Source organism: Podarcis tiliguerta, assembly GCF_965153285.1.
Source record: "Podarcis tiliguerta genome assembly, chromosome: 13".
Taxonomy (NCBI): domain Eukaryota; kingdom Metazoa; phylum Chordata; class Lepidosauria; order Squamata; family Lacertidae; genus Podarcis; species Podarcis tiliguerta.
Genome location: NC_139546.1, coordinates 30,281,538 through 30,306,619, shown reverse-complemented (window position 1 = coordinate 30,306,619; position 25,082 = coordinate 30,281,538). Strand labels below are relative to the sequence as shown.

Genomic DNA, 25,082 nt, shown 5'->3' with positions numbered 1-25,082 from the left:
ACTTCTAAATGTGGTTTGTGTGCACACAATTACCCCAACAAAAGATCCTAGCAACTATGCACTTAACTATATTTTACTGGTCATCTTCCCCAAAGTAGCCTGCCGCTGCTCTAAATTAGTCTGGAATGTTTAGCTGTGCAGTGCTGGGTTGCTATGGTTACCAGTTATTGTGCTAGAAACCATGGAACCAACCCAGTAACAGAAATTCTTGTTGGAGCAATGGGTGCATCCCATAAACTAGGAATAGCCACCACTGGGTCCCCCAGGCTCGCTCAAAGCCGCAGGGCCTAGGTTCATGTTTCTGGTGATACCTCCATTGTGATTTCCCCCAGACACAACCTCATCTTGACTGTTTCTGTTCCTCTTTTCCTAAATACAAGCAGACCAGCTGCTTCTCTGGGATGGTGGGTGTGACTCATATTTCCTGTGACATGCTTTCCCTGTGGATAGATTTGGCTATTGCTTTGCTGCTGCTGTGCTTCCAACCGGCGTCAGTCTGCATTTCATCCCTGTGTGGGTGTGAAGATAAGGAAGCTCGGAATATCGTGAAGCGCAGGAACTTCCACAGATCTGTGGGCCTCAAGCAGGGGCCACAGTACCACAGAACCCTGTCAGAATGGTTTCCATGCTCTCTCATTTGTACTCTGCCCTTCTTCCAAGGAGCTTGTGGCAGCTGACTTGGTGTCTCCCCATGTTTATCCCACGTTGAATGAACAAGTCAACCACTGTTATCTTGGTGGGTAAGATGCCATTTTATAGATAGCAAACAGAGGAAGAGTACTTGCACCAAACCCAGCTCTAATACTTGTGAAATGAGGGTAGGGACAAACAACATGTTACACAGCAGTTTTGCAAAGTGATATTCCAACACTTCTTCCTTTGAAACATAACCACCAATTCATTTGAAAAGGGCAACGGAAGGGGAAGGGATAGTCACCCGAGCTCTGTTCTTCAGTGAAAATGGTGGACCTCTCTCCAGCTGCTGTTTGCCCTCTGAGAAGGGGGAACTGGTCAGGGAAATGGCTGAGGGGAGGACTTAAGTGTGTGTTGAAAAAAACAGTTGTGGAACTCAGTGGGAAGCAATGGTTGGATTTAATTCATCAGTGTATTAAAGGAAAGGGGCAGTGAGGCCAGGTAGAAAGGAAGTTGAAGGAAGTGGAAACAAAGCCAGAGGGTGTGGGAGATGTGTTGAGGTAGAAAATTAAGATAAATAGGGACAGTGGGAAAGGGTAGAAAAAGCATTTGTGTAAGTTTACCATCTTTTCTCCAGCACATGACAGAAGTTCCAGCAGCGGAAGTTTGGACGGAGGCCTCATGGAAAAACATTCACTTGTGTGATACTGCTAAAGGTGCAGAAGAGGTGCCTGCCTCTTCTACAAAAGGGGGGGGGGGACAAAGTAAGGGATGGGGAATGAAATAGGATTGAGGAAAATGTGCAAGGGATGGCTAGCGATGAGGTGTGGCTCTGGAAAATGTTTTCACTCTTTCTCCCCACCTCTGCACACAAGTGGACTGGAAATGCAAAAGAAATACTGCATTGAATGAAACCAGGCCTTTAAGTCTTTGAGAGCTTATACCTCTTGTAGCCAGAACACACCATTTCAGAAGTGCTACTACCAATGTTGTTCCTTTGAAAATCCTTGCACAAATGTGGCTCTCCCAGGATTGTCGAAACACCTCCTATCGGTCTCCTCCACTCTGGCTCTTTCCTCTTCCCAGGCTGCAGATTGGAGGCTACATGACCCAGAGCAAGCAGGGGTGTTTCCCACTCTTTTCTGCCTGGCTGACTCACTGCCTGGGTCCTCTGCCGGCAATAAAAAACGCCTCTGATTTACAGAGTTTCCTTTACAGCTGACCAGGACGCAGAACCGGCCACTAAGACAATGCAACAACGCCTCTTGTTTCTTCTGGGTGAGTGTTGCCCTCTGCACAGCCAACCCCAATTCCTGGATGCAACTCTGAATTATCTTGTGAACAGCTGGTCCTGCCAAGGAGCAGGGGGCTAAGAGTTTCCACATCAGAAATTGTGGGGTTTGCTTATTGGGGACCAAGATGTCTGAGCAGGGAATGAGTTCTACTTGAGAAGCATTGAAAAGAAGCCTACTCAGGTCAGTGCAATAGTGTCTGCAACACTGCAGCATAAATAGCATCTTTGCTTTCACAAAGCAGCTCTGTTTGCCTCCCCCACCACCTACTTGCACATTGGGAAATCTTTTCTCCATCTAAAATACATGTTGTACATTCATTTACTCTGCAATAGCCTGATCTGTATTGGTTTCTGAAACAAGGGACTGTTAGTAAACTGACTGTACTAGTTTACTTTTTTAAAAAGCCTGAAGAATGATGACTCTCATAACGGATCTGGTTGCACTTATATAGAAAAGCTGCAACTCAAGCCTGTTCTGAAACTTTTATTGTCCCCATTTACTGTGAATGGAGGGATGGAAGAGAAGCAGTGTACTGATATGTTGTGTCCATTTACTGAAATCAATGTATTACCCCCAAAGTTTGAAATCTGCAGAACACATTTTTTAAAAAGACATTCCCTGTATCTCCCTGAAAGACATGACAGGGACAAGTTCCAGAAAGCAGAGAGGTAGTTTGACCATATTTAGAATAGATGTTGTTAATGGCATTTTATATTTTGTGAAAAGTCCCACATTGGGCAAAATATTCCTGCACCGCAGGGAGTTGGAATAGATGATCTTCATGATCCCTCCTACAGGCAGGCAGGCAGTTCAGACCTCTGGCAAGAGGGGTCTGTCTTTATTCTGGCATGTGGCCCCTAACAGATTATCCCACCCCTTGACAGAAGAAAGACTCCCCACCACTGATCCATAACTGTGCTCTGAACATGTGAATAACATCCAAAATCCTTCCCTATAGCCTTTGTAAGTTAAGAGTACAAAAGGCTGATAAAGAGTAGTAGGAGTTAAAGAAGCTGGTGTAATGCTCTAGGTATTTTAAAGAGTATTGGTGAACAGCTGCTTGTGATTGACAGGAGCATTCCAAGGCGGTTGGAGTCTGTTGGAATCAGAGTCCATTGGAGAAGGCCATTGGGCTACCATATTTATTTGCCGCCAGTAGCTGCCTCTATCCGCTCCCTCTGGAGGAAGGAAGGAGCCTAGGACCAGGACCCATAAACACCTCAGCACATCCCTAATATTGAGAGCCAATCTTGTCTTTTTTTTTTAAAAAAAAAAAAAAACAGGAGTTAAATAAAGTGTGGAATAGTATCAGCAGTGGTTAGGAGACTCAGGAAAGAAAAGTTAGTGAGATTAGGGTGAGGACAGGGATGGAAGATGCAGAAATAGACTTTTCCGTTGTGGATAGGCTCAGACTTTGCTCTTATTTTATAGGAAGAAGTCCCAGGTAGTATGGGTTAATACACACCTTTTTATTTGTTTAACCCTCCAAATATTATTTTCTGGCTCTGGCTCTGGCTCTCCCATGGGCATGAAAATATCTACCTAGATCCATCTCTGCCAGGGCTTGGCAGCCTGTTGTGATCTTGAGGACACAGCCCAGAATGTTTACACCAGTAGAACTAACCTTCCACTTGAGCTTAATCTCATTTGAAACCTCTTGCCTTGTTTTTGCAGTTGCCTTCCTGAGACTTCATGCCACAGGTAAAACGGAAAGCAATCTCTGTCTCTTTCCCCTTTGCTTCCTCCAGTGACCTCCAGGTTGGGAAGATAGGAAGCTTAGCTGCCTTACACCGAGTCAGATAATTGCTCAGTCTAGCTTAGTATTGCCTAACACTGACTGGCAGCTGCTTTCCGGGGCTTCAAGGAGGAGTCTCTCCCATAACTATTTGGAGATGTCAGGGATTGATCCTGGGACCTTCTGCATGCAAGACAGATTTCCTACCACTGAGCTATGGCCTTTCTCCACAGCCTGAGATGCTATCATCATTCCTTCTATTTTCAATGTTCAGGCCGGAGTGCTTGTGCTGTGCAGGCTAAACAACACCGTCCGTGCACTAGATGAACATTTCAGAAGGCTTGCAGAAGTAAATAAAAACCACCCTCAAACCCTTAGAAAACAATAACCTAGAAAACTGGATGGGAAGGGGAACTGAATGGAATACTGGCACTGTGAACAGGAGAACTCCACACTGCAGCATTTTGTTGCAGGTCCCCTGTGTCCTGCATAATTAGATGTAGAATAGGCTGACAATTTATTACATGCTGTGCTCCCCATCATTTTCCAAGGGGAAAACTTCTGTTATTTTTCATTAGTGTGCAAATGAGAATAGCATGTTTACAAACACTATTGATTTGATCTTGCTATAGTTCTGGCCTTGGGGGAGATGGCCTTAAGAGCCAAGGGCATTGTTTAGGAAAGGTGAAAACTGATTTGATAATCAGATCAAGAGAGGAGATGTCAGGATGGGGATGTGGGATATCAAATTTCAGAACTGCCTACTTAAGTGGGAGAAAGAGATAAGACAGGTCTCTCCTTGACTTTGATTATTTCTCCTCCTGGCAGGTTCCTTTCCAGTGCGTCTGTCTGGAGGCCCAAGCCTCTGTGCAGGACGGGTGGAACTGTTCCACCAGGGTGAATGGGGGACAGTGTGTGATGACAGTTGGGATTTGCAGGACGCAGCTGTGGTGTGTCGAGAGCTAGACTGTGGGGCTGCCCTTTCAGCACCCCATGGGGCCTGGTTTGGTGAAGGACCTGGACCCATCTGGCTGAATGAGGTGCGCTGCATGGGCACTGAGGAATACCTGCACTCCTGCCCCCATATTGGGTTTCGCAAGCATGTCTGCACCCATGAGGAGGATGCCAGTGCCATATGCTCAGGTAGGACTCTTGTGATTCAGAAATTTCACCAGATGAACTCTGATGAAAGCTTACTTTCCCACAGAGTTGATTGCTTCAAGCAAACGGGTTGTTGTCGCACAGACACATCTCTGTACAGTCCAATTTAAAGCATCCAACAAGAGGATGTTTAAAGATAAATTCAGCACTTGAATTATTGGAAGACATGTTTGTATAAAGTTACATTTGGCTAAACTTGTGGGAGTCAGGGGGTGACGCTTGCAAATTCATTAAATGACCCCTGCCTTTCCTCTGTATAATTCATACTGCTCTGCTTAGTTAAAAAGGCCTACCTGTGAACTCCCTTTAACTGAAAGCTCTGCAGTCTCACCTTTTGACAGTATGGGGGAATGTATCCAGCCAGCTCTTTAAAATTAAGGCTGCTTGTTGCGATTGGGTCCAAGCATAGACCTGGAGGCAAGTTTAGGTGTTTAATAACTATTGTTCTATCCCTGAGGAAAAGGGACCTAAGTGTTTTGTAGCATACTGGACCAACCAGCACGTTCATTTCTCTCATCTCCCTTGGCAGCTCAGCGCTTTGCTCCTCTTACTGCCTTCCCCCCTCAACCGGCATTCAGATGGGGCAACATGAAAGCAGTAACGACAGCAAGACCACTCATATCTTCTGCACCTGCTGAGGGTGAGTGTGCAGGCATCCCTGAAGTGCACCACTTTCATCGTTTAGCTGAACAATATCCATCTCTAAAGTAGGGTTAAAAGAGATTGTGGGGATGGGTTCTGGGGACCCATTTATTAAATCTTCTGCCATATATTTGCATGGTGGCAGTGCTCCTGTTGTAACACACCTTGGATCAGGTTGCAACCCACTAGTGGGTCCAGTCCCACCAGTTGAAAACCAGTGATCTAAGAAGATCAAGCTTGCTTCCTTTTTCTAGCTCAGCTTTAACTTAGCCTGAGAGCTTCTTCTGCTACATTTTTATGAATTTGTTAAGGCACAGGAGCTGTTTGATTCGGGCACAGGAGCAAAGTGGCAACCATACCAATTTTTTTATTCTATCATTGTGCCAAGTAATCATGGAGAAAAGGGAGAGAAAAAATGTAGTACGGAAGAAGGAAAAGTCTGTTGGTTTCACAAGACACTTTCTATACTGAATAAAAAGCCATTATTTAGCTCAGAGGTGGAGAACCTTTTTCAGTCCATGGACCACATTTGCTCATGGGGAACCTTCCAGGAGCCACATACCAGTAGTGAGTGGGGTCAGGGGCAAAACTGGGCGCTTAACATTGTACTGGGCACTTAGCATTGTACATTCCAGACATGAAAACTCAGAAAGTCCGCCCCCCCCCCCACTCACATCTCCATCCAGGTCAATTCAAGATATTATACTTAGGGAAAAGCAATCAAGGGTGTAAAACAGAACCAGAGAAGGGTAGGTCATAGCCTAGGAAAAGTTCTAGAGGCCCAAGGTGTCCCTTTCCTGCTTTAGTTGCACAACAGTTGTGGGCTTTCATCTAGAAATAAAATGGAGAGTGGCATTCAGATTGTGGCTTGGGCTGGAGACAGTTCAGTTCCACTTGCCTTAAGGTTAGTGGGCTTCAGCATTTGCTTTAGTGCCCAATCAGAAATTTGGACTAATTTTCCTTGAAAAAACAGTTAGGCTGTAAGATGGGAGAACCCCATGCCCCACTTTTGGGCTCTCCAGGTGCTATAGCTTCTCTTAATCTCCTCTCCCCCTTTCCCCCTCCAGGGACCCCTGCTCTACGTCTCGTGGGTGGCAGAAGCCGCTGTTCTGGCCGACTGGAGGTGTTTCATGAAGGGGAATGGGGCACAGTATGTGATGACATGTGGGACCTTCTGGATGTTGCTGTGGTCTGCCGGGAGCTGGACTGTGGGGAGGCGCTGGCAGCACCAGGCGGTGCCTTCTTTGGTGAGGGGAGCAGTGTCATCTGGCTAGATGATGTACAGTGCCAAGGAGAAGAGTCAATGTTGTCGGAGTGCCATACCAGCCTTTGGGGGACAACCAACTGCCGACACAGTGAAGATGCTGGGGCTGTGTGTTCTGGTGAGAGAACTGTAGCATTATTTACACTTAATCATTCAGACTTCTGAGGAAATTCTGAGAATTCTGGTTTTGTGAGGATTCCAGAGGCTAGGAATCTCAATCATCCATCCCTTAGCATCCATCCCAACAGCAATTTCTAGGATCAGTTGGATGAAGCCATGAGTTATAAAGCTGGTGAAAGATATGAGTTATAAAGCTGGTGTAGATATACCATTGGTATACAGTGGTACCTCCGGTTACAAACTTACGGTAATTCATTCCAGAGGTCTGTTCTTAAGCCGAAACCACTCGTAACATTTGGCACGCTTTCGCTAATGGCGCCTCCCACTGCTGCTGCACTCCCGGCGCGCAACTTTCGCTCACATCCCGGGGCAAAGTTCGCAACCGGAAGCATCTGCTTCCGGGTTAGTGGAGCTCGTAACCCGAAGCGTTTGCAAGGAGGACGGTACGCAACACGGGGTTCCACTGTACTCTGGCCATGGAAAGGTAGCATTGGTCTTACTGTGAAAATTATTTCTCATTTGGTGTGTGGATGTCTCCAAGTGAGATGTGTTTCTCCTGTTGCTCGTTAAGGCAGGAAACCATGTTGTATGCTCTCTCTTCCTGTTGAAGCCTCAGTTCCATGGCTGAGCTAAATTCTCTCTCTCTCTCTCTCTCTCTCTCTCACACACACACACACACACACACACACGTGTATGTATAAGCAACAGAAGAGATTATAGAAGAGTATGGGCTCTGGTAATACTGGATGTCAGGACTACAAGTTAGCTAGCAATATAAGAAACAGTGTGAAATAACCACTATTAGGATGTGACCTGTGCAACAGCTTTCACAGTAAGACCAATACTACCTTTTTCTTTAAGTACTGGATATCTCACAGTGGGGTGTACTAAAGCTAATGATACATTGGATGGGAAATTAAGTGTCTTCTGCCATGGCTATTACATTCTTGTCTCAAGCTGCTCATACTTCTTGGACACTTTTTGTTATCTTGATCACAGGCTGTCAGTAAGTGGTCAGAGACTATAGTCCTATAACACCGGTGATCAGGTATGTGTTGATCCCAGAGTGTTCTTCCACACTCAGGTCATGCTTGCACTATAGACTGAGTGCTGCTTCTTATAATTCTGAGATTAGGAATCTCAGGCTTGGTCATGTGTCTTCAGCCAGTTTTGATTTGCAGTATTGGAATTCCAGACTTCATCAGGAATACTGAGGCTTCAACAGGAAGACAGAGTTGAGAAATTCCTCTGAAGCAAATGGTTTTCTGCCTTCCCAAGCAACAGGAGCAACCCAACCCACTCAAAGACATCCAGCACCCAAGGGAGAAGCTAATGATTATACCAGTATTAATTTTGCTCTAAATTATTGTGCGGGGCTATGGTTGCACTGAAGCTTCCTTTGTATGTGCTGTGTCTATGTCACATGGTGTATCATCTCCTCACAGGTGAGATGCCCCTGGCCATGGTGGAAGAGCATGTGGCCATGCTCACAAGGACCTTGGCACCCCAGAGGCGCCGGTATATAGCCCCTAAAAGAATTCCCCGTCCTACTCAGCCTACAGGGAACCAAGAAACAACTGTAGCTAATGAAGCGTTACAAATAGAAAAGAGCCAAAAGGAAACAGTGCCAGATGGTGAGTAGCAGAGAGAGGTAGGTGTTTATGTCCATCATTGACTCCCAGGCAATTTGCACAGGTGTTGTTTCTTGTTTGAAATGGGGGTGCCAATATAATTAACAACTATGAAAACACAATCTAAGTGACAAAAGATATTACATGACAACAGATTTTGCATCTTTGCTTTAACAAACCCCTTGAAAAAGGGAGCAGAGATTGAGTCACTGGTTGAACTTCAAATGAAGAATTATGAAACAAAATTCAGTTGTGACATCTCAGTGCTCAAGGAAGTTATCACATTATACAGCATGTTTTACTTGTTTTATGGCCCCCTTGAAAACATGAGTGAAGGTCAAGTTAAAACATAGGGCCCCTCCATTCCCCCACCTGCTGCTACCTAAGCAAACAGGTACGACTCCACTTTCATTTGAGTAAATGACAAAATTTGGGGAGATCCAATCATGGATCTTCCACATGGCATCTAGTTTTGTCTTGAACTGCTTTCAGGGGACATGGGCTGCATAGTCATGGTATCTGGATTCCTTGCAATGATACTGTGTTTAGATGTTTATTTATTTGTGCTTTAATTTGTTTTAATGTTTATACTGTGGCTGTAAGTTGCTTTGGGTCACTTTTGTGAGAAAAGCGATATCATCATTATAAAAAATAGAGGCCTTTGGGATTCACTAGAATGAACTGAGAACCTCAAAGGGAAGGACCATGGTTTACAAGTGAGAGATCTGTGATCTCTTATCCTATAAACATTTCCTCTTCATATGCTTTTAAACTCAGGCCAGTGGCAGGTGCGGCTGCAAGGAGGCCCTGGATCCTGTGCTGGACGGGTAGAGGTTCTGTATCAAGATTACTGGGGCACGGTATGCGATGATGGCTGGGATCTGGTGGACGCGGCAGTGGTGTGCCGCGAGTTGGGCTGTGGGGCCCCTCTTCTCAGCCCTGGTAATGCAAGATATGGGCCAGGATCTGGACCTATCTGGTTGGATGATGTCAACTGCACTGGGGCAGAGTTCACTCTACAGAACTGCCGCTCCCAGCCATGGGGGACGCATAACTGCAATCATCATGAAGATGCTTCAGTCATCTGCACAGGTAGGGAACAACTCAATTTACCAGCTGATTCCCAGTCATGTTCAGTGAGTCCATTTGCCTGGTTCCAAAACATTATGAGATATGCCATATTTAGGAGAGAGAACCCTGAACTTGTGAATAAGCCAATAATAGAAAATTCAATGTCCTTGGGGGGAAAGCAGTAACAATTTCAAATGGGCTAAACCCAGTTTCATTCTGGAGACTCCAGCAAGCACCTTATATACAGTACTAAAGACTTATATTGGTTTTAGGTAAAGGTAAAGGGACCCCTGACCATTAGGTCCAGTCATGACCGACTTTGGGGTTGCGGTGCTCATCTCGCTTTATTAGCCAAGGGAGCCAGCGTACAGCTTTCGGGTCATGTGGCCAGCATGACTAAGCCACTTCTGGCGAACCAGAGCAGCGCTGGAAATGCCGTTTACCTTCCCTATTTATACTTGCACTTTGATGTGCTTTTGAACTGCTAGGTTGGCAGGAGTATATTGGTTTTATGGCAGCCTAATTGCTATGGCTTTCCATCTTGGGAATCTATTTAGGTGAGGGTGCTGAGAATTCTCCCTGCACTGCTATAATTCCCCGCCAAGAAGAAACGACTGTTAAAGTAATTTTAGTCGGTGATGTAGGAACACCTTCTGTATTTTCAGGCAGGTGGAAGAGTCTGTCATTGCCAAACTCATCAAGCAATTCAAAGATAGCTGCACCTGCTACAACCATTAATCCAGGGCAAAGTGTCTTGGATGTGGCTGAGACCAGCCCAACTACTCAGGAGTTTTCAGCCAGCTGGGAGCTAGAGTTCCCTGAAGCACCAATCCTAACCACACAAACTGTGGAGCTCGAACTGGAAAAGGAGCAAAAGCAAGCGAGCCCCTTCAACAGAATTGAAACAACCACTAATACAGAAGCCGTGCAGCACATCCAAGAGGTGGAGTCAAGCAACACTCCAAAGATAGAACCATCCTCACAGGAAAGGGGACAAGAGCCCATTTATGCCTCAGTTGAATCTCTGTCAACCTCAGCCACACTGGATCTGGTATCTGAAAGAGAAACAGAGACAATAAGCCTGTGGAATATAGATAAAGCAACACTTAATCTAGAGATCCTGCAGCACGTTCAGGGGACAGAGTCAACCAGAACCCCCAATACAAGGCCACAAACACATGGATTGGGACAAACCCCCACCCCCTCCACAGCTGAGTTTCAGCCAACCTTAGCCATGCAGGAACTGGAATCTGAGGAAGAAACAGCGACAACAAGCTCAACAGGAACAGGACTGCCCATAGTTGAACCAGGCCTAACACTTGCAACAGAGGTAGTGCAGTCTAAGGAATGGGACATTGCATTTAAAGTGCCCTCAGTACAGAAGGTAGAACTTACCAATCCCACAGCTACAGATCAGGCTACCACTTCCAGTTCAGTTCAGGAACCTGAAAGAGTGAATGTAATTGATAATGTAGTAAAGGAGCTGTTGCTGTTCTCAAATGTCTTGAAGGTTGCAAGAGAGATGGAATTGTCTGCAACCACACAGAATGCACCATCTGTAAACCACATGGAATCCATAAACCACAAATCTTTACATTCTGAAGAGAACACAGATCAGAAGCAACAAGAGGAATCACACACATATTCCCATACCATGGGGCCCACAGGTGAGTAGCTGCCTCAGTGTCAGCTCCAGGATTTTGAGGGGCCTCAGGTAAAGTATCTGCATTTGGGCCCGTCAAATAGTGTGGGCAGTGGTTGTTCCTCATCATTCTCACCACCAGAGGGAGAGAGCAGGAAAGTAAACTGGTTCGCCTGCCTGTCTTTTCCCTCTGAAGCAAAATCTCAGAGGAGATTGACAAGAAAGTCAGTTGGCAGATGGGTGGCTGGCAGCAGATCCATCTTTTTTCCCTCCTTTGCCATCAACCTGTTTGCCTGGCAAAGGCTGCGTACACATAGTACATTTAATGCACACACATTCTCCTCCAAGAATATTGGGAACTGTAGCTTTGTAAGGGTAAATTACAATTCTCGGGATTCTAAAGGAGGGGGGAGATGATAGCATATTTTAAATGTGTGATGTGTATGCAAACTAATAGAAAAGGCAGGTGAATTGCCTGGAAGAGGAGGAGGAACAGAAAATGTGGTGAGTTCTGCTCAATGGTCAATTGTTCACTTACTCTGTGTTTTCTCCCCTCCCAAGAGGGGAAAGGTGAGCAGGCTGCTGCTGCCATGTAGCATTTCTCCCTCTGCACCCCTCCTCGCAGTGACAGCAACTGTAGAGACTCTGTTAGCTGTCTGTGGTGGGCTCCTGCCTGAGCATGGATGCTGGTAGACACCCAACCACATGAACTACTTATATTATGCCTGAACTGCTTATTAGGCAGGAACATACCTTCCCCTTTAGCTCTCTCAGTTGATGAGGGTTAAAGGTGAGCCCCAGCTCTCTGTGAATGAAGAATGCCTTGTAGAATATCCTCCAGAAACCTATGCAATTGCCAGACTTTCTTGGCAGGCAAGTTGATGGAGAACGGGCCTGAGATAGCCTCAGCTACCCTCCTAAGATCAAACATACCCTGCTCTTTTTTTTGGGGGGGGGGTGTTATTTAACTCTGCTGCTCTCATTTAATGTTACCACATTCTCCCTCTCCATTTGCACCAGAGCCTACCATTGCTCCCACTGTCTTGACCTCTTTGGCTGAAACAGATGTTCATGATACGACTGTTCTGCTCCAAAGTACAGTGTCACATACAGTTTCTATAGATGGGCTGCTTGAGGATAGTATGGTGAGCTCAGGAAGCACAGAAATAGGAGCTGGTAAGTATCAGAGACAAAGCTTCCTAGCTGAGGCTAGGAAAAGGGTCCTACTTTGAAGGCCTCTTCCCAAACCGCAGAGCATCATTAACAATTTCCCCACCTTCTGTAGCTTTCAAAAGTTCAGAATTGGGTTTCACTTACCTCACTGGCCATGTTTAAGTCCAGTAGTCAGGGATGGAACTTCCTCCTGGACAAAGTCAGTTTTCACAGAAGAATTTCCTCCTTTTATATACCTTTGGCTATGCTTATTGATCATAGTCACAAGCTATGGCCATTGTGTTTTTGTAGTTTAGTTGATCACATAACGAGCAAATATACCACCTTGGGGATACTTGTTACTGGCTACTGGGGTGATGGTGTCAAGGCACAATACTGTCATTGGTTATTTTCTGTCTCTCCGAATACATAGGTACCACCTCCGCACCAGGCTTGATTGAAGCACCAGGTCCAAACACCACTTTGCCTGAATCTGTCACCCACACTGCTACAGTTAGCGAGTCATCCTCGGACTTCTCTTTTAGGCAAGACTCAAGGGGAAAGGATCAAGGCTGTTGCTGTTCACCACCTGGCCTGGAAAACTTGGTCCATGCAATGACAGGTCTCCGTGGGGAACTAGGCTCCCTCTCTACTGCCATTCAACATCAGGGCTCTCAACTAGAGGCTCTTGCCCGCAGTCTGGCTGAGCTGGCAGCTTCTGTGAACCATCTTGTGGGGGTGCTGCCTACCTTACTGCAGCCAGCAGCTGCCCAGTCTTCCTCAGCTCAAAATACGCAGGATGAAGGCCAAATGCATAACCAGCTGCCCTTAAAATGAAAATAGGACTTTCTGTAAGGAAAGGAAGTTGCCTCTCAAGCCAACTAAAGTCAAACGTCTGCTATGAGGTGAACCCACCTCCCATGAAATCCCATTAAATATGCCATAAGCAGAGGTCATACATGCTACAAAAAGGTACTATAGGAGACCTCTACCCCAATGGTTATGGGGTTTTGGTTGATCTATTTATAAGCAGTTAACTAGAAAAATGTGCTGAGAATGGTAAAATTGGGAAAAATTGCACAGTTCACAGGAGGATGCATGGTCTGAAATCCAGAAGTCAAACGGATTTGTAGATTTTTTGGAAAATGAACATGATATAGAAATTTCAAAGGTAAAAATGCAGAACCGATTATGATTGGGTACTAGATTGATTGGGTACTAGATTGTGCTAAGAAAAATGTTCAAATAAGTGTTTGTATAATTGCTTACATTGATGTGTGGTGGCCTGATCAGTATTATCTTCTAAAATATTTTGGATTTTAGCATAAGCCTTCATGAATACTCCATTCATTTGTTTGTGTAGGCTGGTCATTGAACCTTTCTATGTAATAAACTGTTGAATTTTGTGTGATCATTCCTGTGCAAAATGGGAGGAACGAGTAGAGAAGGCTGGAAAGGGCAGGAGCCAAGCACTAGGTGTATTCTTTTTGGTAATACTGTATATCCACCGTCTCAGAAGTAGATTCCTGAAACGACCACAAGATGTCATCACAATGTCATACAGACACAACCCAAGAACCATAATTGAAATCCCTTCCATAGTTCCATAATTGAAATCACTTCCATCCTCTTCCCCCAGTCAATTTGATCAGTTAAACCTACTCCTAATAGAACTACTACAATAGTGTAAGAAGTCACCTAGAGGGATGATTTTAGGAGAGAAGCTGACACCTTCACTAATGTCTGAATCTGTTGGACAAAACTCTGCAATAATAAACAATTAAATTATAATCATTATGCTTACTTTGGTAAAAATAAAATAAAAAGATGTATCCAATACATTAGAATTAGGAGTTTTGCTGGTGATGTCAATAAGGATGATAAATGGTATCATTATCATAAATAAACAAAATTTCACACTTGCCACATGTTCATATGGCCTCTGGGTCAGGGACCTAATCTCTCTCCCCCCCCCATGCCTCTTAATAAAGTCCCATGCATTTTAATGGAGAAAGTATTAAGAATTTAAATTTTAATAGAGAAGGGTGACCAAGATGATCAAGGGTCTGGAAGCCAAGCCTTATGAGGAACAGTTGAAGGAGCTGGGTATGTTTAGCCTGGAACAGAGGAGACTTAGAAGAGATATGATAGCCATCTTCAAATATCTAAAGGGCTGTCACATGGAAGATGGAGCAAGCTTGTTTTCTCCTGCTCTGGAGGGTAGGACACAAACCAATGGCTTCAAGTTACAAGAAAGGCGATTCCAACTAAACATCAGGAAGAACTTTATGACAGTAAGAGCAGTTCAACAGTGAAACAGGCTCCCTTGGGAGCTGGTGGACTCGGCTTCATTGGAGGTTTTTAAGCAGAGATTGGATGGCCATCTGTCATCATGGATACTTTAGTTGAGATTTCTGCATTTCAGGGGGTTGAACTAGATTACCCTTGGGGTCCCTTCAAAATTTATAGTTCTATGCTTTTATGATGGTAACAGATTAAAATAAGCTTCCTTCATTCAGAGGCAATATATTACCGATTTCTAGAAGCTGGAGACTTTTCCAGGTGACATTAAGCTCACTGCTGTTGAAGGTCTGCTAGACGTTTTGTCTGTTCTAACAAAGGAGGGTGGTATCTTCTTGGAGGAGTTGCTTCTCCCGCTTGCTGCAATAAGCAGAGTCTATGCAAATTACCTGTAGAATCTTAGTCCCTATGAGTTGGAGGAAAACTGTCTTTTCCTAGTTCCAGCCTTCTCAGTGGTCTGAGACCATTTTTGCACCATTGTCTTTTTGTGGTGCATAGGTGCCAATTGTAGGGAAAAAATGGTGCTTGCCCACACTTTCACTTGTCCTAAGGCTAGACAGCATGGGCCAATGCACTTTTGCCTTTGTTCTACAACTCCCCCCCCCCCCAAAAAAAACCCGCTCTTTAGTACTAAAGCAGAGCAAATTGGCGTTTGCTCCAACTCAGTGGTAAAGATTGGGCTTTCCTGGGGGGAAGTGGTGGGACAAATACAAGTCTGGATGAGCCCTGAATCTACTGCCCACAGTAGTTGCTTCACAGCAACGTCCGATAGCAAGACAGTTTATTCATTCTCCAAGGCTTTAAAGGTGTTGGTGTCAATGTATTCCATCTGTGTATTCAATGTATTCCATTTTTTCAGTGTCATTCACAGTGTTCTCATCCAAGTGTATCTTGATCTGCGGATAGGGTCACATTACCCAACTGTGGACATCCTGAAGCATTGTGCAGGCAGGGTTTTGTTTTTTACATGTGTGGTGTAAAAAAAAACTACACCCCCTACTTCTGTTGGAGAGTTGCTTCTCCGTGGGTTGCTGGTAGGTCTGGGCATGTCACACACACGTTTAATTTTTGTTTTCTTGCTATTCTGTGAAAGTCTGGTATATTGGAAAACTTGCATCTCATTTACCTCGGGTTAAGTACTTAATTCGTTCCAGAGGTCCGTTCTTAATCTGAAACTGTTCTTAACCTGAAGCACCACTTTAGCTAATGAGGCCTCCTACTGCTGCTGCACCGCTGGAGCATGATTTCTGTTCTCATCCTGAAGCAAAGTTCTTAACCTGAAGCACTATTTCTGGGTTAGCGGAGTCTGTAACCTGAAGCGTATGTAACCTGAAACGTATGTAACCTGAGGTAAAGGTAAAGGGACCCCTGATATTGGGTCCAGTCGTGGCCGACTGGGGTTGCAGCGCTCATCACGCTTTATTGGCCAAGGGAGCCGGCGTACAGCTTCCAGGTCATGTGGCCAGCATGACTAAGCCGCTTCTGGCGAACCAGAGCAGCGCACGGAAATGCCGTTTACCTTCCCGCTGGAGCGGTACCTATTTATCTACTTGCACTTTGACGTGCTTTCAAACTGCTAGGTTGGCAGAAGCAGGGACCGAGCAACAGGAGCTCACCCCGTCGTGGGGATTCGAACCGCTGACCTTCTGATCAGCAAGTCCTAGGCTCTGTGGTTTAACCCACAGCGCACCTGAGATACCACTGTATAAAACATATAAATCCCCCCGACTGGTACACAAATACTTGCTTGAATGCCCACAAAAGTTGAGATTCTTGCATTGCAAGGTGTTGGGACTCGATGACCCTCAGGCTCCCTAGGTGAGAGGTAGCAATCGGAGTTCAGAATGAAGTTTGCTCTTGGAGACTAGACAAGCCATATGATTTTTGCTCTAACCATGGTAACAGGGTATGAACATCAGAGGGATGACATCACAATGCAGGCAACCATGCTAATGGCATCACAATAGCATAGGTGACATCAGAGTAGGCTACTGTTACAACCCCAAGGTTGCACTTTGCTACTAAGTCAGTCCTTTCAAGATGTGACAAAAAACCAGGCAGGATCTTGATCAGGGTGGCCCAACTTTTGACACCAGGTGGGCCACAAAAGTACTTCAACAAGGAACCTATGGGCCACACACTGCTTTGTTGTGGGCCTGTGAGTGGGGAGGGGTAGGGAAGCAAGGCACACACCCAGCCCTTGTTCTGCCTCCCCAAAGCTGGCTATGCTATGCGAGGTACCAGGCTTTGGGAAGGTGTGAGGCTTTCGCAGGGTTCTAGAACCCTAGCATCTCCTTCCTAAAGCTGAGAAAGTGCTAACTAGGCTTTGGGAAGGTTTCAATATTCTGGTTGGTTAAGGTATTGCCAGGCAGAGGGCCTTCTTGGTAGTGGCACCCGCCCTGTGGAAAGCCTTCCCATTAGATGTCCAGTAAATAAACAACTATTTAACTTTTAGAAGACATCTGAAGGCAGTCCTGTTTAGCGAAATTTTTAGGGAAGTTTTTAATGTTTGATGTTTTATTGCTTTTTATTGTTGCTGTTGTTGTTGGGAGCCGCCCAGAGTGGCTAGAGAAACCCAGCCAGATGGGTGGGGTATGAATAATATTATTATTATTTCCAACCCTGCCCCTGCTCCTCAGTGGGTCAAGATTGCCTTACAGATTTTCCTTCAGGTTCTAGCTCTAACTGACTTAAATGTCTCATCTGTGCTGGGAATGCAAAAGGAACGGTGGGGTGGGGTGCCATGTTGGCTTTGAACACATCCCATTGACCCTCTACTGAGGACTCCGTCAGCTGCATTATATTTAGCACAGTGATTAGAGAATGAGAGGCGTGTCAGGTGCAGCTGCTGCCCAGGGATGGGAGGGAGAAGAGAGGTGCTAATTCATTCCGTCATGGGTTGGGAGTGGCAGCCCAGGTGCCACGAGAGACCCTGATAAGGACAGAGCTGCTGTTCAATGAGCTGGTGGCCCCACAGGGGCCTCGCACCTGACCCCATTATGTAAGCGCTCATTAGCAACTAATCCCGCCACCTGTCCCAGCCTTGAGGGGACCAGAGGGGCATGTTGTGGCATGAAGTCCATGGCACTGCACACTCCAAGGACATATGCAGCGGATAGGTTTGGTGTCCTAAGCGCCCTCCCAAAGGGGTCCTGCATATGAAAAAATCCAAAGTAATGATTTACAGTAATCTTTCTCTATATGTGGAAGTAATGGAAAGAGTTCTAGAATGGAGCATATGATTTTAAAAACAGATCTTCATGATTATTTTATATTTTCAGCTCCTTGGGGGCTTAAAATGTTAATTTTTGCCTATGTATTTTCTGTAAAGCACCATGTACACTGATGGTCCTTATTAATCATATTAATAATAATTGCAGGTGTTTTTTCCAGGAAAACCTAAGCCCTAACTAGGAACGGCTGAATCTGCCAATCTGCCTGTTTCTCATTCTTCCAAACTTAATTTCAGTGACGCACATTTCCAAATTAGTTCATGGTTGTTGTTTTAAGTCCTTATGAAAATTCATAGCATTTTAGTGTGAATTTCTTCTAATATACATACACACACTTGCATGCAGCTTTGTATACATTATTGCAAGGTCATTTCCCCTAATATAATGCATTTTTCTATGTTATTTTCACTAATACGTGCATTTTTATGTACACTTTACCCTAGTCTATGCATTTTTGTACACATCAGTTGGCTAGAGAGTTGAATTGCAAAATACAGAGAATTTCTAAGAGCAGCCCTGTTCCTGTATTGTTTCACAAAGTGCAAATCAGGTCAAAGTTAAAGGTAAAGGGACCCCTGACCATTAGGTCCAGTTGCGGTTGACTCTGGGGTTGCGGCACTCATCTCACTTTACTGGCCGAGGGAAACGGAGTACAGCTTCTGGGTCATGTGGCCAGCATGGTGAACCAGAGCAGTGCACGGAAACGCCATTTATACCTTCCTGCTGAAGCGGTACCTATTTATCTACTTGCACTTTTGCATTCTTTCGAACTGCTAGGTTGACAGGAGCAGGGACCGAGCAATGGGAGCTCACCCTGTCACAGGGATTTGAACTGCTGACCTTCTGATTGGCAAGCCCTAGGCTCTGTGGTTTAGACCTTGAATTTGTCTTAAAATGTGAATCAAATTTCTCCCCCACTCCTAACATAAAGGTAGCCAATGTGGTGCCCTCCAGATGTTTTGTACTATCAAAGCTATCAACCCAGTCAGTGTAGCCAATGGTCAAGGACTCGATTCCACATCTGGAGGGTACCATGATTGCAATTCCTGCCCTAACCCCTCTTCTTTTGGGAAACGAAGTCCTGTTGAGGAGTGTATTGGGTAGTTACTAAGCAGCTATAAGTGCTTCCTCTCCCCTAGGACAAAACACCTCTCTTGAGCCAGTAATATGTCAGCAACAGCACTGTTCTCAGGGAAGAATACTGTCAGCACACAGGGTCTTCTGCAGACTCCATTGCACAGGCCACACTCAAGGCAAATTCTATCAGTCATAATTAAAGCATTTAGTGGCTATGTTCCAGCAGTACACATGAACTGAGTACAAAGCAGCAGCTGGTACATACAGTGAGAAAGCAAATGCCATTCCAATCAAATAGGTACAACTGGAAGCTATGAATGCCCTGCCCTCTGCTATCCCCAAGGGTAGCCCCCAAGCAACAGCTGCTTGGGCCTACGTCTGGAGTGTTGCTGAACGTCCTTCTGTCATCAGGCCTTCACTCAGCATGGCCACAGAGGGGGACTATTTACAGCCCAACACATCTATTTATACCTCTTTCCCCTCCACCCTCTTTGCTCTGTGCTGCCCCTTGGCCGTTTCATTCCTTCTCACAGCTCCTGGAGACGTCACTGGGAAGAATGTCGCTATCTCCTCTGCAATGGGACAGGGATGCCAACACCAGCTTCTGCGGTACCCAACAGGGGCCTCAGTGGTACCCACACAGGAAACCTTGGCCATACAAGGCAAAGATTGCCTCTTTGCAGGCCCTGGTGAGAATAGAAAGCCAGCAAAATTGACAGATTGGGCATACAGCTAATTACGATAGTCATTTGCTACTCTGCTAGGGATTAAGAGCAACAATTGATTGACTTCAGGAATTCAGGTCCCAACCAAAGGATTAGGAATCTGGACATTCCCAGGAAGTGGCAACATTTGCCTTGCATACTTATGTATCTTATTATCGGGGAGGGATATATACCAATATGAATTTGGGGTGGGGGCAGGCCACGCATAATCTTTACATTTAGTGAAGTGTTAGGATTTGAGCAAACTCACAAGTTCATGAATTTAGCAAGGGCTGGGAAAAATACCAGCTAGCTTCCTCATGAGGCCAGCCTGGCATTGGCTGGCTGGGGGTGGGTAGTTCATAGAATCATATACAGTGGTGCCTCGCAAGACAAAAAGAATCTGTTCCGTGAGTCTCTTCGTCTAGCGGTTTTTTCGTCTTGCGAAGCAAGTCCACTAGCGGATTAGCGGATTAGCGGTTTAGCGGCTATTAAAGGCTTAAGGGATTAGCGGATTAGCTGCTAAAAGGCTATTAGCAGCTTAGTGCCTTAGAAAAAGGGGGTGAGGAGCGAAAAAAACACACCAGGAATTGCAAGACATTTTCGTCTTGCGAAGCAAGCCCATAGCAAATTCATTTTGCGAAGCACCTCCAAAACGGAAAACCCTTTCGTCTAGCGGGTTTTCCGTCTTGCAAGGCATTCGTCTTGCGGGGCACCACTGTAATTGTAGAGTTGGAAGGGACCCTGAGGATCATCTAGTGCAACTCACGAGGAAGCTAACCCACATTTAGTTGGATAAATGGATCTTTGCCACATGTGTCTACTCTGTTACGGTTTTAGACTTGCTTTATTTTAATTTTTTTGCTATATTTTGAGTTTTTATGTTTTAATTATCTTCTGTGTGGCTTGCCTTGAGATGCTTCTTTAGAAGGTGATTAATAAATCAATGATATTGGTATTTAAATTATGGAGGGGCAGGTCTGTAGGCATTTATAGCAAAGCAAAAAGATATTGTGAGATTGTTGGAAAAGTTGCCATTCATGTCATCATATACATAAACTGTTATTCTTAGTTAACATGGATTTAAATAAAAAAAAGAAGTAAACCAGTAGATCTGAAAGGTCAGGAAATGTAAAAGATAAAGTCATGGTTTCCTTTGTAAACCTGAAATGTATAGTGAATAAACACAATGACTATTCAGCCAAAGCAGCAATACTCTGTTAAAATCTTTTGCAATCAATTTCCCCCTCACAACCAGCTCCACTTTCTCAATATGTAATGGTTTCTTCTGCCTCAGGTCCTAAAAGAACCTGACTGATCTTGGGTGCTATACAGTGGTACCTCAGGTTACATACGCTTCAGGTTACAGACTCCGCTAACCCAGAAATAGTGCTTCAGGTTAAGAACTTTGCTTCAGGATGAGAACAGAAATCGTGCTCTGGCGGCGCGGCGGCAGCGGGAGGCCCCATTAACTAAAGTGGTGCTTCAGGTTAAGAACAGTTTCAGGTTAAGTACGGACCTCCGGAACGAATTAAGTACTTAACCTGTGGTACCACCGTATACCTTGCATTGCACTGGGGGTTCCATTTCTCATTCTGCCTCTATTAGCAAAATGTATTGACAACTAGGCATGCACACACCTAGGTTGTCATGCAAAACATGTGGTAAAATGCCCGGTTTCATATATTGTTTTAATTATCACTGGAAACAGGACTCAGGACTGCAGAGTAAACTCATCTATTTGTCTCTTTTGGGTACAATGTTATGTTAGAATGCCTACCTGTATCAGCCCTGCTGTTAGGTCGAGTGAGATGCTCGTCTCAGGAAGCTGACTTTGAGCATAATGGAAGAGATGGCAGACTTTGGGCTCTCACACTCTATTCTACAGCATTGTTGTCGCGCCCCCTGCAGCCAAACCAGTCACTCTACCCTAAAACCACCTCTGATAGAAGGGCAGAAAATTGTTACATGTTAATTTATTATTATTGCTATTATTATATTCCCAGGGACAGGCATTTGTGGGATTTCCTGCCTCAGGTGCCAGTTTAGGACACTATGCATCTTGACTTGACCGGAGATGGGTGCCATTTTCCACCTCAGGCAGCAAAATGTCTTGGACCCGCCCTGATGCCCAGGTTGCTTTGTTTTTAACTCTGTAGTTGTCACAACACAGCAAGCCTCTTACATAAAAAAGGAGACTTGCCAGTGCCAGGCCGTTTGAGTGAGTCACTGAAGATGCTCCTCATGTTGGGTTTTTTTTAGGCTGATTATTGCATGCGGTTTGATATTTTATTGCTGCACATGTTCCTACTGGTTTTATGGTTGAATCTATTTTTATATATTAGATTTGTTCTTTAGTTCTTATTTATGTGCACCTAGGCCTTTTTTGTGATAGTTCTCACTGACACCGATTAGCAGCACCTCTATTTTCTCTGTCCACGGCAGCCATTTTGCACTGGAACCCACAATGCTTTTACCAATATATGAATAGCGGGACCTAATTTGTTTATTTATTTATTTATTACCAGAAAGAGCACTGTGTATACACTTATAGGGTTACTGGCTTTATTTCTAATCTAACAAGGCAAGGCTTTTTTTAAAAAGAAGAAGCCCAGAGAGGAATCTCACATGATCAGCAGGATTTCATGAGCCATACAGGTTCCCCACTGCCCAAGGCAGCACGAAGGGGAAGCAAGGGCAGCAACCCCCAACAAGTAGCTCACCTCCCCATCACTACCGGATACCTCTGGTTACTTGAAGGAAAAGCACTTTCCACATGCAATTAATACATTAATAATAGATTAAATTAAAGCTGCAGACCTAAGCATTCTTATTGAAGACTCAGCTCAAACCAATAGGACTTACTTCAGAGAATATGTTTAGGGTGGGCCTTGTAACTTGGCCCTGTCTGTGCCCCCATCATTTTTCCTCTTGCACCACCACTGCTCCATAGCTATTGATGCCACATCTTCTGCATGCTGAAAGGTCGCAGGAAATGACCTACATTCCTGCAATTTGTAGACAGGTTTTCCTTGCATGCTAGCTCATGTACACTCTACACATGCTCCAGAAGCCTCCTTTGTTAGTATTAATAAATATTTCAAGGTTGAGCCACAGCAGTGAAAACACATTCTAGGACTCATGTAGAGTCTAGAGGAGACAGATGGAATCTACACACATAGAAAACCCCCGTGAAAATGCTTTTTAAAAAAAGTTTTGAAAAATACATTTGAGTTTTGCATAGTTCACTGTCACCATTTAGGGTCACATTTGTATATTGCACTTTACAACACATTTAAAACGTATTTGCAGCGGTGTAGATGAGTCCTGAGAGGAGATCTGATAGACATCTTCAAATATCTAAAGCAGGGCAGTCCAGCTATTCATACCAAATGGGCCACAAAGGTACTTCAAAATGGTACCCATGGGCTGCACACTATAGCTTTGCTAAGGAGGGGGCAGCAAGGTCAAAATTTGACACACACCCCTGCCTCCCTCATGCTGTCTTCCCAAAGCTGGATAAGCAAGGCACCAGGATTTGGGAAGGAGGGACTAGGCTCTGTCGAGGTCAAATGTTGCCAAGGGCTGCCCTGACCTAAGGGCCGTCACATGGAGGATGGCGCAAGCTTGTTTTCTCCTGCACCAGAAGCTAGGACTCAAACTAAAGGCTTCAAGTTACAAGAAAGGAGATTCCAACTAAACATCAAGAGGAACATTCGGGCAGTAAGAGCTATTTGACAGTGGAACAGACTCCCATGAGAGGTGGTGGACTCTCTTTCCTTGGAGGTTTTTAAGCAGAGGTTGGATGGCCATCTGTCATGGATGCTTGAGTTGCGATTCCTGCATTGCAGGTTGAACTTGATGACCCTTGAGATCCCTTCCAGCTCTACAATTCTATGACCCCTGCTTATGGTTACACTCTTAACAAGGCAGGAATATTCATGACAAATGGCACACATGGAATGCCTATTGGGATAACACTGTCTTGATAGTAAGCTTTATGGAGTTTATTGCCTCTTTAACACATTATACCAACAAATCAATCTACAGCTCAAACTGCAAATTCTGCCCTCCCAGAAGGGTTCTCCTCTGTCCTTTCTGCTCAGCTTCCCTCTCACTCTGGGAGGAACCAGCTGCAGGGAGATAGCCTGACCCTCCTGGCCTCATTTGGAAGGTAATTAATACTTGACACCACATTAGCAGCACCTGGGCTTGGCGGAGGGAAAGGTCAGGCATGCAGCCATCTACCCGCAAAGACTTCCGAGCAGCCGCCTCTCTTTGCCTGCCTGCTTAATTTGTTTACTCACTAGGATGAGATTGATGGTTGGAGGACAGATTGGAGGAAGATGCCTCCAGAACAGGTCCAGGCATGAGAGACAAAGCATTCCATATGCCCACTTGCATGCTTAGAGTATAGGTCAAAATATTTCAAGTCCATTTCTATGTGCCAGAGTGATGATTAGAAGAGAAGAGTGCCTTCAATCATGCACCTTTCTGAGCCTCAAGCACTGGTGAGCCATGGCTTACCCACCTCTAGAAATGAACTGGGACAGGTTACAAAATAGACTTTCAGATGGGCTTAATATATTTGACATTCCTCCTCCCCCCAAAAAAAATATCAGGCACTGCTTCTGACCACTACACGGCATGCAACATCTGGGGAACAGCTGGTCTGACTTCTTTTCCAAACTGATCAGTAGATGCCCAAAGTTGAAATGTCAGATGGGCTTATTCAAAGCTTTGTGCCTTTACTACAGTTCTAAAACATATTCACACAACTCAAAAGATGTTGCTATAGGCGTTAGGAATCAGAATTCCCAGCTCATGGCTCTTCCCACTGACCCCAATATACTGTATATTCATTTTAGCTACAGCGAGGAGCCAGGAGTCTTGGTTTCCAACAAAAATTCTTCAAAAGGAGCATAAGAATATATGAAGGAACCTGCTGGATTAGATGAAAGACCCATCTGTCCAGTATTCTGTTTTTAGTGACCAGCCCTGGACCCATGATAACCCTACAAGTAGTACATGAGTGCAAGAGCACTATCCTTGCTTGTGCTCCCCAGCATTCAGAGACACAGTGCCTGATACTAGATGTTGTGCACAGCCATCATGGCTAGTAGTTACTCGTAGCCTTATCCTTCATGAATTTGTCTATACCATTACTAAATCGTATAGAAGATTTCATAGTTTAACTATGCACTCTGTGAAGAAGTACTTCTTTGCCTTTCCTGGATCTTGAAACATTCAGCTTCACTGGATGACATCAGATTCTAGTATCACGAGAAATGGAGGAAAATCCCCCCTCTATCCACTTTCTTCACACAAGGCATAATTTTATACTCTTATACCATGCTCCCCCACCCCCATTCATCTTTTTCCTAAACCAGAGTCCCAAATATGTAATATTTCCTTGTAGGG

The 25,082-nt window shown here is 44.9% G+C and overlaps 1 protein-coding gene and 1 long non-coding RNA gene across 10 annotated transcripts; one reads left to right on the top strand and one right to left on the bottom strand.

Moving 5' to 3' along the window:
- The first annotated feature begins 82 nt into the window (after positions 1 to 82).
- On the top strand, positions 83 to 13,752 carry LOC310663317 (uncharacterized protein). Of its 9 annotated transcripts, none has more exons than XM_083411064.1 (11): positions 83 to 404; positions 1,852 to 1,911; positions 3,603 to 3,629; positions 4,492 to 4,806; positions 5,354 to 5,464; positions 6,534 to 6,848; positions 8,296 to 8,484; positions 9,259 to 9,573; positions 10,218 to 11,219; positions 12,215 to 12,370; positions 12,780 to 13,752. In XM_083411064.1, exons 2-11 carry the CDS (start codon positions 1,884 to 1,886, stop codon positions 13,181 to 13,183), a joined length of 2,862 nt encoding a protein of 953 aa, XP_083267190.1. In that variant the 5' UTR covers positions 83 to 404; positions 1,852 to 1,883; the 3' UTR covers positions 13,184 to 13,752. The 9 variants fall into 9 exon arrangements, with proteins under 9 accessions (XP_083267190.1, XP_083267194.1, XP_083267196.1 ...); XM_083411070.1 differs by lacking the exon at positions 83 to 404 and adding an exon at positions 553 to 736; XM_083411068.1 differs by lacking the exon at positions 4,492 to 4,806 and having other exon boundaries at positions 90 to 404.
- LOC310663449 lies at positions 10,532 to 12,772 on the bottom strand. The gene is made up of 2 exons (XR_014504490.1): positions 12,512 to 12,772; positions 10,532 to 11,880 (listed from the first exon to the last, which is right to left on the bottom strand). It is a non-coding gene; the product is annotated as an uncharacterized lncRNA (long non-coding RNA).
- Positions 13,753 to 25,082: the final 11,330 nt, after the last annotated feature.